Source organism: Chiloscyllium punctatum, chromosome 22 (genome assembly GCF_047496795.1).
Source record: "Chiloscyllium punctatum isolate Juve2018m chromosome 22, sChiPun1.3, whole genome shotgun sequence".
Classification (NCBI taxonomy): Eukaryota; Metazoa; Chordata; class Chondrichthyes; order Orectolobiformes; family Hemiscylliidae; genus Chiloscyllium; species Chiloscyllium punctatum.
Window position 1 is genome coordinate 93,599,667 of NC_092760.1, and position 16,229 is coordinate 93,615,895.

At 42.8% G+C, this 16,229-nt stretch overlaps 1 protein-coding gene across 11 annotated transcripts in view; it reads right to left on the reverse strand.

Moving 5' to 3' along the window:
• LOC140493856 (uncharacterized) overlaps window positions 1-15,950 on the reverse strand; it is a 236,137-nt gene extending 220,187 nt beyond the window's left edge. For 9 of the 11 annotated variants that reach the window (XM_072592842.1, XM_072592848.1, XM_072592846.1 and 6 more), the window contains exons 1-3: window positions 15,748-15,945; window positions 2,309-2,375; window positions 1,781-1,927 (exon numbers count right to left, since the gene is read on the reverse strand). In XM_072592842.1, the coding sequence (XP_072448943.1) occupies window positions 1,781-1,927; window positions 2,309-2,356 (195 nt within the window). In that variant the 5' untranslated portion in view covers window positions 2,357-2,375; window positions 15,748-15,945. Of the gene's footprint in view, window positions 1-1,318; window positions 1,439-1,780; window positions 1,928-2,308; window positions 2,376-15,747 lie in introns of those variants that run through there. The other 2 variants (XM_072592839.1, XM_072592847.1) reach the window with 2 other exon arrangements.
• Window positions 15,951-16,229: the final 279 nt, after the last annotated feature.

Here is a 16,229-nt window from a genome sequence, read left to right on the forward strand (position 1 = left end):
TTTTCTCAGGGGGTGGTAGATGGGGTCTAACTCAACGTGTTTGTTAATAAGAGTTCCGGTTGGAATGCCATGCTTCTAAGAATTCTTGTGCGTGTCTTTGTTTGGCTTGTCCTAGGATGGATGTATTGTCCCCGTCAAAGTGGTGTCCTTCCTCATCTGTACGTGAGGATACTAGTGAGAGAGGGTCATGTCTTTTTGTGGCTAGTTGATGTTCATGCATCCTGGTGGCTAGTTTTCTGCCTGTTTGAACAATGTAGTGTTTATTACAGTCCTTGCCTGCTATTTTGTAAATGATGTTAGTTTTGCTCGTTGTCTGTATAGGATCTGACCTTCTCCACTTGGCCTGTCTCACTTCCTAGGAACAGATCCAGCACAGCCCCCTCCCTGACAGGACTGAAAACTTACTGTTCCAGAAACTTCTCCGACAGAACTTCTCCCCTTCAGCGTCCCACATTATCTTTTTCCCATTCTTCCCTATGGTGATTGAAATCATCAACTATCACATTCCTAATTGTCCTGCAGATTTCAATAATCTACCTACAAATGCTCTCTACTTCCTTCCCACTATTTGGAGGTCACTACTCCCTTCCTGTTTCTCATCTGCAACCATACCGATTCTAATTCAGGAACTGTATTTCATTCAAAGGCAAGACCAAGACTGCAACACCTCCACCCTGTTTCTAGTAAAAGCCTTATAAACTGAATGTTAAGTATTCAGTTCTGTTCTGGCTTGAGTCACACTTCTATCAATAATGAAATTTATTTCAATAAATATTGGCAGAAATTATGTCATGGGACAATTTGCATGTATCAGAGACATCAGATAAGCCTTCAGTTAAACATCCTGTCCAAAGACAGCATTTGCAAAGATGCACCACTTTCTTTGCACCAAAGGAATGTCAGCCTCGGGATTTTGGAGCGATGCATGAAGCAGTGATCTTCTGGGTCAGAACCAGATTTGATCATTTAAATTAATCATAAGCATACTCATCAGATGAAAAATTACTTGAGAGGCACTGTTAATTATTTTCAATCATGATCAGGCTGTTAGTCAAAACAAAACGGTCTTGAACCTTCTATTTCATCTCCAAACTTGCGGTTTCTGATCAGAACTGAACGACCAACCCTTTTCTTTTTTCTCTCTTTGCTTTTCCAACTAAGGACTTTGACTTACCCAAAGGGGAATGGAGGAGCTGGAAAGCCCCAGAAGAAAATCTCACATCCGTGAGGAAGCAAGCCTCAGAGCGGAGGCCGGCCAGAGAAAATATGTCCCGGAGCAGAGGCCAGCCAGGGGAAACAAGTCCTAGAGAAAACTTACCTTGGAGCAGCTGAAAGCTGACGCGAGTGGACTGGAGGCTTGGAGCAGAGCAGGACAGTTGTTGGACTGGGGTCTGATGCGGGTGGTCAGACCACATGTGGAAGCCCCAGTGCTCAGCTACTGCAACGTAATATTTACATTTAATTTGTTGAAATGATTATAATGACTACCGTTTTAATTATGTTTTATTTCTGTAAAGCCATTCAACTACTTTTCTTTTTTATTCCTCTTTTTGTATCTATAATTTTGTACCTAAGATTTGTATCTAAGATGGCACTGTAAGAGGCGACATTATAAAACTTTTCACTGTACTCCGGTACATCTGTACTTGAGTACACGTCACAATAAAGGATATTCTCTTCTGTCCTATCACCAGTACACACACAAAATACAGAGCATTGCAGCAATTCACTTAAATACAAGACAAAAGAGACATGAACTTGGAATTGTTTAAATCACTACCTTAAGCAGCTGATCTTTCACTTGAAGCTGGTTATCTTTCTCCCGAATTAACTCCTTCAGCTGCAATACCAGTTGCTCATTCTGAGCCAGCTGCTCAGTTAAGTCTGCCACAGACTGATTGCCAATGTTCTTCTGGGAACTTGCTGCCTATTGAATAAATTTGCATAGAATGGATATCATGAAAAACCATACAATAAGCATCATATAGAATCAACAATAAAGATGATAAATTTTACAAATTTAACAGAGTTTAAAAGAGTGCTCAAATCAGCTCGATACCAGCAATTTAATTCAAGAGAGTTGAAAGTTCCAGAGAACTGAGGCAAATCAATCACTGTTTGTCAAATTATATGCATCAAAAAGCACTCTTGCATGCAGCTTTCCAAAACTACAATCAAAAGCACACAGCAAATCCAGCTCATAAACTACTATTTAGCAAATAAAATGTCAAAATGAAGGTTTACTCATTTTTTATGTCAAGGTAGGTGCAACTGCATGAAATTGCATAATTGTTTAAGATATGTTTACCCCTGCTGGCACTGGGGGCGACTCATCTGCAGAGTACCACTTCCACATGGCTCCTTCTTAAATGTAGCTGCAAATCAATCAAAACAATAATTAGGTCTTTCCAAAGAATAGCTTATCTAAACATAATGCTAATGTTCAACCAGCGATAGTACTCATAGAAAACAGTGGCTGGAGTTTCTGTGGTCAAACTGATTCATAAGTGTTCATGAAAGTTTAGAAGAGAGGACAAGAAGTGTTATTATACAAGTTGTTACTTAAAAAATTAATAAATCTTTCTTTGGCATGGATTTAGCTATCTGTCGACACCATAAATTCACTTGTCAAAACGAGCTTTAATTAACACTCACAAGAGCACAAGAAATAGAAACAGGAGTAGACTATTCATCCGTCGAGCCTGCTCCACCTGTAAAGACTTTTTATTCTGATGCATATTTGATTGCAGACTAACTTGAAAAATGGTTTTAAAGACCAAGGATTGTTGAAGGATTGCTGCACTTTTAAACCTGACACTCATTGTAAGTACTGTATACACAGACGATTTGGAGATGCCAGTTTTGGACTAGTGTGTTTTTTGTTTAACTTTGTACACTCAACATCAGGTTATAGTCCAACAGGTTTAATTGGAAGCACTTGCTTTCAGAGCACTGCTACTTCATCAGGTGATTGTGGAGTAATAATTGTAAGACATAGAATTTATAGCAAATGTTTACAATGTGATATAACTGAAATTATACATTGAAAAATAACTTGATTGTTTATTAAGTCTTTCATCTTTTAGATTGACCATGTAGTGAAACTAACACGGTCATTCTAACAGATGAGAGACTTAACAAACAATCAAGGTATTTTTCAATGTATAATTTCAGTTATATCACATTGTAAACTTTTGCTATAAATTCTATGTCTTACAATTGTGTACTCCACAACCACCTGATGAAGGAGCAGCGCTCCGAAAGCTAGTGCTTCCAATTAAACCTATTGGACTATAACCTGATGTTCGTGAGATTTTTAAACTTTATATACAGATGCTCATTCAAGCAGAAACAGAAAACTAATTTGCAGATTAACTAGAGACAGAAGTGTTGTCAAAGAATGGAGCTTTGATTGGCCAAAAGTAGCTGATTGGACTCGTGACTGATTATTGATGATTAAAGATCACCTGCCTGCCAACATTGATGTGATTGAATCCCAGGCAGTTGAACAGCTTAGGGCTATGAGTGAGATTAGGAGAAGCCGCAGGGCCAGGAGCGGTCTCTTTTCTCTGATGTAAAAACCAACATAAGCCAGTTTAGTTTTCCTTTAGCAGTTGTTGTAAACTGGCACTTAACAAGTAAGTCAAGAGGTTTAAGTCTGAACAAACTACCCTGTACCTTCTGTAAGCAAATGAAAGTAACTGAAGACAGATCACAGATCTCTATGTCCTGAGAAGCCGAAAGGACTGTCTCAGTGAACCCTGTGAACAGAGACCAGTCTTTCCCTCCGCTCGTTTGTCTGTCTGTCTGTGTGTGTAAGAGGGAATTTTCAAGGGGATTAGAATTTTAGTAGGGCTACATGTCTACAGTTCATAATTGTTTATCTGCAGTTAAAATCTATACATTTATAGTAAATCATAATTCTTAAGTTCAAAAACATGGAAACATTGTTTCTGTCAATCTGGGTCTAAATGCCAGGTAACTTAGTGAATTCTACATTCTTGTTGAAATCTTTAATTTTTGTGATTACTCTGGAAATAGCTATTTACCAGCCTGTTATCCCAGTGAGACAGAACACACCAGCCAATATGATCATGACAGAAATTGTGCTTCCAGTCCACTTACCTCGTCACCCCCATATACAGAATGAGATGTAAGCAATAAAGTAACAGCTGTAATTATAGGCTACCTTAATCTGCATACCAATTAAGCAAATTGAATCACTACAATACTGTACAGGAGGAATTCCTGGAGCATACACAAGGTATATTTCTGGACCAGTACATTGATGAACCAGCTCAAGAACAGATCATGCTAGACTGAGAATGGCGTAATGACAAAGGAATAATTGGCAATGTAGCTGTAGGAGGGCCCTTGGAAAGAGGTCCATTCTGTGATAGAATTCTTCACTAAAATGCAGTGAGAAAAATAATCCTGACACTAGGGTACTGAATCTAAACAAATGAAACTACTACAGTATGAAACGCAAGCTAGCTATGATAAACTGGGGACCATTACTTAAAGCGATAACGTTGGATGGGCGATGGCAAACATTTAAAGAGTGCATGGAAGAACTCCAACAATTGTTCATTCCAGTTTGGCACAGAAATGAAGTAGAAAAGACTCAGCCATTGCTATCAATGGAAATTAGGGACAGTAATATTTTCAAGGAAGGGGCATACACATTGGCCCAAAAAGCTGTGGAATTGAGGAATTGGTGCAGTTTAAATTTCATGAAGCAGGACAAAGCATGGTAAAGATTGGTAAAGACATGTCAGAAATGGATAATAGAACAATTAAATATACATTTGATTCCATCTTCATAAAAGGAGGACACAAATCATGTCCCAAAATGTTGGGGGATCAGAGGGTGTAGGCAGAACTTAAGGAAATCAGTATTAGCAGTGATATGGGGAAATTGTTAGGATTAAAGGCCAATAAATCCCCAGGGTGTAATAATCCACCCAAAAAATTTAAGGATGTGGCCCTAGAAACAGTGGATGTAGTTGTTAGTTGGTTCACAGAGCTGGTTGATTTTCTTGCAAACAGTTTTTCTCCCTTCTGGGAGGCATCGTCAGTGCTGTGTAGCCTCCGGATGAAGCGCCGTCGTTGTGATCTGCCCTGAATTTACACAGCTCTATCAGTTGAGATGGGTGGTTCTACATCCAGTTTTGTACTGGAGTAGGCTGTAGATGGGGTCTATTTCAACATGCTTATTTATGGAACCAGTGGATGAATATTAGGCCTCCAGGAATTCCTGAGCTTGTCTTTATTTAGCCTGTCCCAGTGCTTTAACGTTGTCAATGTGTATTGATAAGGGGGAGGACCAGCTGTGTCATTTTGTTGCAAGCTGACGCTCATGTACTCTGGTGGCGAGTTTCCTGCTTGTTTGTCCTATGTCATGCTTCTCACAGTTGCTGCATGATATTTCATACATCACATTCATCCTGCATGTTGGGGGTATGAGGTCTTTTGTCCTGGATAGTAATTAGCAAAGTGTGGCTGTTAGTTTGTGTGCTATTAGTTTTCCCAGAGGAACAAAATACTATGCAGCGACTGTAACAAACATTACAAAACACCAAACAGGCAGAAAACTCACCAGCAGAATAAATGAGCATCAGTTTTCAACAAAACAACACAACCACTCCTCCCTCACATTAACTTGCACTGACAATGAAGGATACCAATTCAGCTCAGACAAGGTTATGATACTGGAACAGGCAAGCTCAAGACAAGCTCAAGAATTCCAAGAAGGCTGGTATTCATCCACAGGTTCCATAAACAAACACATTGAAATATACCCCGTCTATAATTCTCCGCAGTACAAAACCAAAAGTAGAACCACCCGCCACAACTGACAGAGCTGTATAAATTCGGGGCGGATCATATCAACAGCATTTCATCCAGAAGCTACACAGTACTAACAATGTCATTCAGGATGGAGATGAAACATCTGCAAGAAAATCAACCACCTCAGCAAACTGACTAACAACTACATCCACAATCCAAGCAACAGATCTTCACAAAAACCTTAGTGGATGCACTGATGCTCATCTTTCAAGATTCTGTACACTCAACAGTTCCAATGGATTGGAGGATAACTAATGCAACACTATTTTAAAAAGCGTGTAGCAAGAGAACAGGGTATCATAGACCAGTTAGCAGAGCAAATGCTTACGATCCAATATTAAATATTTATTTTCTGATTAGCGGACTAGCAGGGATGGCAGTGCAGGGAGAAAAATGTTCCTCCTGCATGATGTTTGAGGTGACGTACGCCATTAGTGTCCCATCCAAGTACATCTGCAGGAAGTGCACCCAATCTCGCTCCTCCAAAACCGTGTTAGGGAACTGGAGAGGGATCTGGATGAACTTCAGATCATTCGGGAGGCAGAGGCTGTGATAGATAAGAGTTACAGGGAAATAGTTACTCCTAGGCACGCAGAAAGCTGGGTGACTGTTCAAAGAGGGGGGGAAAAAAAGTCAGTGGAGGGCTGCACTGTGGTCGTTCCCCTGAAAAACATCTATACCGTTTTGAATACAGTGGGGGGGGGGGGGGGGGGGGGGGGGGGGGGAATGACTTACGAGGGGTATGCAGTGGGGCCTAGGTTTCTTTCACAGAGCCTGTCCCTGTTGCACAGAAGGGAAGGAGGGAAAGGGGGAGTGTGTTAGTCATTGGGGACTCAATAGTTAGAGGGTCAGATAGAAGTTTTGTTGGGAACGAACAAGACTCACAGCTGGTGTGTTGGCTCCCAGGTGTCAAGACCCGTGATGTCTCGGATCATATCTTTGGGATTCTGAAGGGAGAGGGTGACCAGCCTCAAGTCGTGGTTCACGTAAGTACCAATGACATAGATAGAAAGAGGGTTAGGGATGTAACGCAAGATTTCAGGAATCTAGGGTGGAAGCTGAGAGCTAGAACAAACAGAGTTATTATCTCTGGTTTGTTACCCGTGCCACGTGATAGTGAGGCAAGGAATAGGGAGGGATATCAGCTGAACACGTAGCTGTAAGAATGGTGCAGGAGGGAGGGTTTCAGGTACTTGGATAATTGGGGCTCATTCTGGGGAAGGTGGGACTTGTATAAACAGGACAGTCTTCACTTGAACCAGAGGGGTACTAATATCCTGGGTGGGAAATTTGCTGGTGCTAGTCAGGTGAGTTTAAACTAGCTCAGCAGGGGATTGACAACCTGAGGTGCAGTTGCAGTGCACAGGAGGATGAGAGTAGCGAGGACAGGGACAGGATTTCACAGTCACAGGAATGTGCTGGCAGACAGCAAACTGGTTTGAAATATGTCTACTTCAACGCCAGGAGTATCAGAAATAAGGGAAGTGAGCTTGCAGCATGGATAGGTACCTGGGACTTCGATGTTTTGGCCATTTTGGAGACATGGATAGAGTAGGGTGAGGAATGGATGTTGCAGGTCCAAGGTTTAGATCTTTCATTAAGAACAGGCAAGGCGGTAAAAGAGGGGAAGGTGTGGCCTTGTTAGTCAAGGATATCATAATGGTGGCTGAAAGAACTTTTGACAAGGACTCGTCTACTGAGATAGTGTGGGCTGAAGTCTGAAACAGGAGAGGAGAGGTCACACTGCTTGGAGTTTTTTTTAAATAGGTCTCTGCAGAGTTCTAGGGAGGTAGAAGAGAGGATTGGCAAAATTATTCTGGGCTGAAGTAAAAGGAACAGGGTGGTCATTATGGGAGACTTTAACTTCCCCCAACATTGACCTGAAACGCTATAACTCTAGTACATCGGATGGACCAGTTTTTGTCCAATGTGTACAAGAGGGTTTCCTGACACAGTATGTCGAAGGGCCGACAAGAGGGGAGGCCACACTGGATCTGGTGCTTGGTCAGATGTTTGATTTTGTTGTAGGTGAGCACTTTGGAGAGAGTGACCATAATTCAGTTGCGTTTAGTTTAGCAATGGAAAGGGATAGGTACATGCCACAGGTCAAGAGTTATCGATGGGGCAAGGGCAATTACAATGTGATTCGACAAGAATTAGGATGCATAGCATGGGGTAGCAAAATGCAGGGGATGTAGACAATGGAAATGTGGAGCTGGTTTAAGGAACAGATGTTAAGTGTCCTTGATAAGTATGTCCCCGTCAGGCAGGGAGGAAGTGATAAGATAAGGGAACCATGGTTTACTACAGAAATTGCATCTCTTGTTAAGTGGAAGAAGGAGGCTTGTGTTGATGAATCAAGATGGTTCAGATGAGGCGATGGAGAGTTACAGATCAGCTCGGAAGGATTTAAAGAGAGAGTTAAGAAGAGCAAAGAGAGGACACGAGTAGTAAATAGAATAAAGGAGAACCCTAAAGCTTTCTATAGGTATGTGAGGAATAAAAGGACGACTAGGGTAGGAACAGGGCCAGTCAAAGACAGAAGTGGGAAGTTGAGTGTGGACCCTGTGGAGGTCGAAGAGGTGCTAAACCAACATTTCTCATCTGTTTTCACTCAGGAAGAGGAGGATATTGTAGAGAAGAATGAGGTACGAGATATTAGACTAGAAAGGATCGAGGTTAATTACAAACAGGTGTTATCAATTCTTGAAGGAGTGAAAGTAGACAAGTCCCCTGAGCCAGATGGGATTTATTCAAAGATTCTCTGGGAAGCTAGGGAGGAGATAGCAGATCCTTTGGCTTTGATATTTGAGTCATCATTGTCTAAAGGTTTGGTACCAGAAGACTGGAGGGTTGCAAATGTTGTGCCCTTGTTCAAGAAGGGCAGTAGAAAGGACTCAGGTAATGATAGACAACTGAGCCTTACTTCTGTTGTAGGAAAGGTTTTAGAAAGGATTATAAGAGATAAGATTTAAAATTATCTAGCATGAAACAATTTGATTTCAGACAGTCAACATGGTTTCGTCAAGGGCAGGTCATGTCTCACAAACCTCATTGAGTTTTTTGAGAAGGTGACCAAGCATGTAGATGAGGGTAGGGCAGTTGATGTGGCATACATGGACTTCAGTAAAGCCTTTGATACGTTTCCTCATTGTAGGCTGTTGGAGAAAATGCAGAGGCATGGAATTGAGGGTAATTTAGCACTTTGGATTAGAAACGGGCTTTCTGAAAGAAGACAGCGAGTGGTAGTTGATGAAAAATATTCAGCCTGGTGTCCAGTTACTAGTGGTGTGCCACAAGGATCTGTTTTGGGACCATTGCTGTTTGTCATTTTTATAAATGACTTTGACGCAGGCATAGGTGGATGAATTAGTAAACTTGCAGATGACATGAAAGTCGGTGGAGTAGTGGACAGTTTGGAAGAATGTTGCAGGTTGCAGGGGGACTTGGATAAACTGCAGAATTGGGCTTAGAGGTGGCAAGTGGAGTTCAGTGCAGGTAAATGTAAGGTGATGCACTTTGGGAAGAATAACCGGAAGATGGGTCAATGGAAAGATTCCTGGTAGCGTGGATGTGCAGAGGGATCTTGGAGTCCATGGACACAGATCCCCCGAAAGTTGCCACTCAGGTTGATAGTGTTGTTAAGAAGGCATATGATGTGTTAGGTTTCATTGATTGAGGGATTGAGTTCCGAAGCTGCAATATCATGCTGCAACTGTACAAAATGCTTGTGCGGCTACACTTGGAATATTGTGTACAGTTCTGGTCCCCATATTTCGCGAAGGACGTGGAAGCATTGAAAAGGTGCAGAGGAGATTTACCAGGATGTTGCCTGGTCTGGAGGGAAGGTCTTATGAGGAAAGGTTGAAAGACCTAGCTCTGTTCTTAATGGAAAGAAGAAGGCTAAAAGGGGATTTGTTAGAGACATACAAGATGCTCAAAGGATTAGATAGGGTAGACAGTGAAAGTCTTTTTCCTGGGATGATGACGTCAGTTTGTAAAGGGGACATAACTACAAATTGAGGGGTGATAGATTTAAGACAGACGTCAAGAGGCAGGTTCTTTACTGGTAAGAGTGGAATGCCCTACCTGCCAATGTAGTCAACTCAGCCACATTTGGGAGTTTTAAACAATTCTTGGATAAGCACATGGATGATGATGGCATAGTGTAGGGGGATGAGCTGAGAATAACTCACAGGTTGGCGCTACATTGAGGGCCGTATGGCCTGTTCTGCGCTGTATTGTCCGATGTTCTAAAATCGGAGCACTTGGAAAACAGTGACAGGACTGGACAGAATCAGCATGGATTTATGAAAGGGAAATTGTGCCTCACAAATCTGCTGGCAAACCGAGGGAGTGTAACTAGTAGAAATGAAAAGGAGCCAACAGACTATAGTTTACTCAAGACTTTCAGAAGGCTTTGAAGGAAAGAGCATTGAATTGGGCATAATGTACTGAGAAGGTGAGGAAAGTGGTTGGCAGACAGCCAAGAATTAAACAGGACACTCAAGAGTGGCAGCCAATGACTAAGGATGTGGTGGTGCTGGTGTTGGACTGGAGTGGACAAAGTTAAAAATCAAAACACCAGGTGAGAGTCCAACAAGTTTATTTGGAAGTGCAAGCTTTTGGAGTGCTGCTCCTTCGACAGGTAGCTAGTGATACAGGGTCGTAGGACACAGAATTTATAGTAAAAGATCAAAGTGTCATACAACTGATCTGATGTATTGAACAAATGGGTTGCAGGTTTCATAAAATCATGGAATCCCTACAGTAGATGTCATATACATGGACTTTCACAAGGCATTTGATAAGGTTCCCCATGGTAAACTAATGGAGAAAGCGAAGTCACATGGTGTGCAGGGTGTTCTAGCTAGGCGGATAAAGAACTGGGGACAGAGGGTCGTAGAAGGGAGTTTCTCGAAATGGAGAATGGTGACCAGTGGTGTTTCACAGGGATCAGTGCTGGGGCCACTGTTGTTTGTAACATATAAATAAATGATCTGGAAGAGGGCATTGTTCATCTGATCAGTAAGTTTGCAGATGACACGAAGATTGGTGGAATAGTAGAAAGCATAAGGGACTGTCAAAGAATACAGGAGAATAGCGATAGACTGGAGAGTTAGGCGGAGAAGTGGCAGATGGAGTTCAATCCAGGCAAATGTGAAGTGATGCATTTTGGGAAATCTAATTCCAGAGCAAACTATACTGTAAACGGAAGAGCCTTAGGAAAAGTCGATGAGCAGAGAGATCTCGGAGTTCAGGTCCATTGTACCCTGAAGATGGCTCCACAGGTGAATAAAGTGGTCAAGAAGGCATATGGTAAGCTTGCCTTCATCGGACGGGGTATCGAGTATAATAGCTGGTAGGTTATGTTAAAATTGTATAAGACTTTGGTTCGGCCGCATTTAGAATACTGTGTGCAGTTCTGGTCTACACAGTACCATGTGGGCGGCACGGTGGCACAGTGGTTAGCACTGCTGCCTCACAGCGCCTGAGACCCGGGTTCAATTCCCGCCTCAGGCGACTGACTGTGTGGAGTTTGCACGTTCTCCCCGTGTCTGCGTGGGTTTCCTCCGGGTGCTCCGGTTTCCTCCCACAGTCCAAAGATGTGCAGGCCAGGTGAATTGGCCATGCTAAATTGCCCATAGTGTTAGGTAAGGGGTAAATGTAGATGTAGGGGTATGGGTGGGTTACGCTTCGGCGGGGCGGTGTGGACTTGTTGGGCCGAAGGGCCTGTTTCCACACTGTAAGTAATCTAATCTAATCTAATCTAAAAGGATGTGGACACTTTAGAGAGAGAGCAGAGAAGGTTTACGAGGATATTGCCTGGTATGGAAGGTGCTAGCTATGAAGCGAGGTTGAGTAGGTTAGGATTGTCTTCATTAGAAAAAAGGAGATTATGGGGGGACCTGATTAAGGTCTACAAAATCATGAAGGTTCTAGACAGGGTAAGAGATAAGCGTTTTCCCAGGGTGAGGGATTCAATAACGAGACGTCATGTGTTCAAGGTGAGAGGTGAAAAGTTTAAGGGGCAAGTACTTTACACAGAGGGTGGTAGGTGCCTGGAACGCATTGCCAGCGTCTAGACAGATGCATGAGTCGGTGGGGAGCAGAGAGATACAGATGCTTAGGAATTGGGCGATAGGTTTAGATGGTGGATTTTGATCAGCTCAGGCTTGGAGGGCCAAAAGGCCCATTCCTGGGCTGTAAAATTTCTTTGTTCTCTTCCTAATTTTCTAGTACACTGAGACTGCTAGTCAGTCACATGACTGATGTCTGCAAGCTCTGTGCAAAACAGCCTTCATTCGCTCTCAAAGATACAGTACACGCCTTCAACTTCATAACATTACTTTGGAAGTAGAACCAGTCTGACTCAACACTGGAACACAGATAGACCCTGACCTCACACCTTTAATGCATTGTCTGAGCTGAGATGTCACTTTCTTTTATATAAAAACCTTAAGTTATCTCAGGAATGTAATTTGAAAGAAATTCTGGGATTTACATATTAATGAATCAAAACTTGCAACCCATTCTAGTGATTAAAGACTTGACAGCAATCTAGGTTTGTTTCATACATATCACTCTGTGGATCACTGTTTAAACCCCAGCGAAACACAATATATATTAATGACTTATATGAGGCAATTAAATGTAATATCTGTAAGTTTGAAACAATACAAAGTTGGTGGGAGGGTGAACTTCGGAGAGTGCAGAGATGTTTCAATATGATTTGTACAAGTTGAATGAGTAGGTAAATACATGCCAGCTGAAGTAACATCTGGATAAATGTAAGATTATCCATATTGGTAGCAAAAACATGAAGGCAGATTATCTGAATGCTGATAGATTGGGAATGGGGAGATGCAAAAAGAGCAATGTGTCCTAACACAGCAGGGGCTAAAGAAAGCATGCAGAGCAGCAAATCAAGAGAATTTGATACAGGAGCAGCAATGTATTACTGGAACTTAATCAGATCATATCTCGGGTACTGCATGCAGTTTTGGTCTCCTTATCTGAGGAAGGATGTTCTGGCTGTGAACGGAGTGCAACAAAGATTTACCAGACTGATTCCTGGGATGGCAGGACTGAAGTATAAAGACAGACAGTATCAGTTAGGACAATATTTACTGCAGTTCAGTTATTGAAGGAGGATCTTGTAGAAACCTATAAAACTCTAACAACCCTAGACAGAGTAAATGCAGGAAAAATGCTCCTTGGGATCGAGGGTGATTTAGCAGTTTTGATCAGAAATTGGCTAGCTGAAAGATGACAGAGGGTGATGGTGGATGGGAAATATTCATTCTGGAGGTCATTCTATTCATCAGGAATAGTTCAGCTCTATTCCTGATGAAGGGCTTTTGCCCGAAACATCAATTTTCCTGCTCCTTGGATGCTGCCTGACCTGCTGTGCATTTCCAGCAACACTCTGATCTAAGCTCTAGTTTCAGCATCTGCAGTCCACACTTTTGCCTAGTTGATTTTAACCTTACTGCAAATCCTCTTGCAAGGATGCCTGCCTTGAAGTTCTCCTCCTCTCTCCACAAGAATATCTGAGTCTCTCTCACTGCAACCACAAGGTCAGCTCCTCTACCCTGAACCCCCTCTATTCCTGATGAAGGGCTTTTGCCCGAAACGTCAATTTTCCTGCTCCTCCGACGCTGCCTGACCTGCTGTGCTTTTCCAGCACCACTCTGATCTAAACTTCAGTTACTAGTGGTGTACCGCAAGATCTGTTTTGGGTCCACTGCTGTGTCATTTTTATAAATGACTGAATGGGTTAGTAAATTTGCGGATGACACAAAGGTCAGGAGAGTTGTGGATAGTGATAAAGGCTGTTGTAGGTTACAGAGGGACATAGGTAAGCTGCAGATCTGGGCTGAGAGGTGGCAAAAGAGAGAGGTGATTCACTTTGGAAAGAGCAACAGGAACAAAAAGTACTGGGCTAATGGTAAGATTCTTGGTAGTGTAGATGAGCAGAGAGATCTCATTGTCCACGTACATAGATCCCTGAAAGTTGCCACCCAGGTTGATAGGGTTTTTAAGAAGGCAGACAGTTTGTTAGCTTTTATTGGTAGAAGTTTCAGAGTGCCAAGGTCATGCTGCAACTGTTCAAAACTCTGCTGTGGCCGCACTTGGAGTATTGCATACAGTTCTGGTCACCGCATTATAGGAAGGATGTGGAACTTTGGAAAGGGTGCAGAGGAGATTTACGAGGATGTTGCCTGGTATGGAGGGAAGGTCTTACGAGGAAAGGCTGAGGGACTTAAGGCTGTTTTCATTAAAGAGAAGGTTGACAGGTGACTTGAGACATATAAGGTAATCAGAGGGTTAGATAGGGTGGACAGTGAAAGCCTTTTTCCTCAGATGGCAGTGACTAGAACGAGGGGACATAGCTTTAAATTGAGGGGTGATAGAAATAGGACAGATGTCAGAGGTAGTTTCTTTACTCAGAAAGTAGTAGGCACATGGAACACACTGCAACAGTAGCGCACGCATCAACTTTTAAGACATTTAAATGGTCATTGGATAGCATGGAAGTGTAGGTTCAGATGGGTTTCACCGGTCAGTACAACATCAAGGGCCAAAGGGCCTGTACTGCACTGTAATGTTGTATGTTCTATGTATCATGTCTAACAGGTGTGGCTATGTTTCAGGTAGGTGTGTGGGTGAGCATCATGCAATAGGTGTCATTAACATGAACTTCAGTCAGACTTCTGACTAGATCTCACATGGGAAATGATTCAGAAGACACCATTGGATCCAAGGCAATTTGGCAAATTGGAGTCAAAACTTGCTTAGTGACAAAAGGCCAAGGGGATGGTGAAGATTTTTAATGACTGAAGCACTCCTCCTTCATCAAGTAGCTATGGAACAGGATCATAAGACACAGAATTTATAGCAAAAGATTACAGTGTTATGCAAGTGAAATGATATATTGAACAAACTTAGTTTATTGCATGACACTGCAATCCTGTTCCACAGCTACTTGACAGAGCAGCACACCGAAAGCTAGTGCTTCCAATTGAACCTTTTGGAATATAACCTGGTGTTGTGTGATTTTTAAACTTTGTCCACCCCAGTTCAACGTCGGCTCCTCAACATCATCGTTCTTTCATTGCCATCACTCACATTATTCCTACCAGATTATTATATTCTTCCTCTCAGATTATTGTTCTTCATCTCACATTATTCCTATTACTTTCACATTACACAATCACTACTTTTCCATGTTACTAACCCATCCCCCAAACCTTTCCTTCAGGTTGTCCCCTTGGATCGGCTTTTGCCCAAAACGTCGATTTTTGCTGCTCCTCGGATGCTGCCTGAACTGCTGTGCTCTTCCAGCACCACTAATCCAGAATCTGGTTTCCAACATCTGCAGTCATTGTTTTTACCTTGTTGATTTTAACCCTACTGCGAATCCTCTTGCAAGGATGCCTGCCTTGAAGAAGTTTTCCTCCTCTCTCTACAAGAATCTCAGGGAGTCCCTCTCCCACTGCAACTCCCAGGTCATTTCCTCTGCCCTGCCAAACTTCCAGCTCAGCACCGTCCCCATGACTTGTCCGGACTTGTCCTACCTGCCTATCTCCTTTTCCACCTATCCACTCCACCCTCTCCTCCCTGACCTATCACCTTCATCCCCTCCCCCACTCACCCATTGTACTCTATGCTACTCTCTCCCCATCCCCACCCTCCTCTAGCTTATCTCTCCATGTTTCAGGCTCGCTGCCTTTATTCCTGATGAAGGGCTTTTGCCCGAAACGTTGATTTCGTTGCTCCTCGGACGCTGCCTGAGCTGCTGTGTTCCTCCAGCATCACTCATCCAGACAATGCAGTCATTGTTTTCACCCTCGGAGCCGGGAACAGCCCGCACATGCGCAATCGGGCCCTTACCTGCGCTGGACCCAGATCCCCAAAACCCGCAGCGCAGAGAGAGGAGGACGCCTTATGGAGTCATGGCCGTATTTATCGACTTAAACGCATCTCCGATGCAAACGATGTTGCGAAGGGATCGCCCTAAAGCAGTGGAACATACCGCAGCGCCTTCTCCGCCGCAGCCCCAGAAACCAGAACTCAGGTGCGTGACATCATCACGTCATACGGCCTTACGTCACACGAATCATGAGACACGACGTTTCACGTGATCAAGGCGCTAATTGCTGCCGCCTAGTGGTTGACAGTTAGGCTGCAGCGATACTCAGCAAAGGAACAGATTTAAATGGAACAACATCAACAGAGCTGAAAAAGTCAGCAAATGTGATTCAAACAATAAAACTCTGTGTTATCAATCACAGAGTTGTAGAAAAGGGAGACTTAGGGTTTCAGGTACATGATTCTTTGAAGTTTGCAACACATGTTTATTTTAGATTAGATTA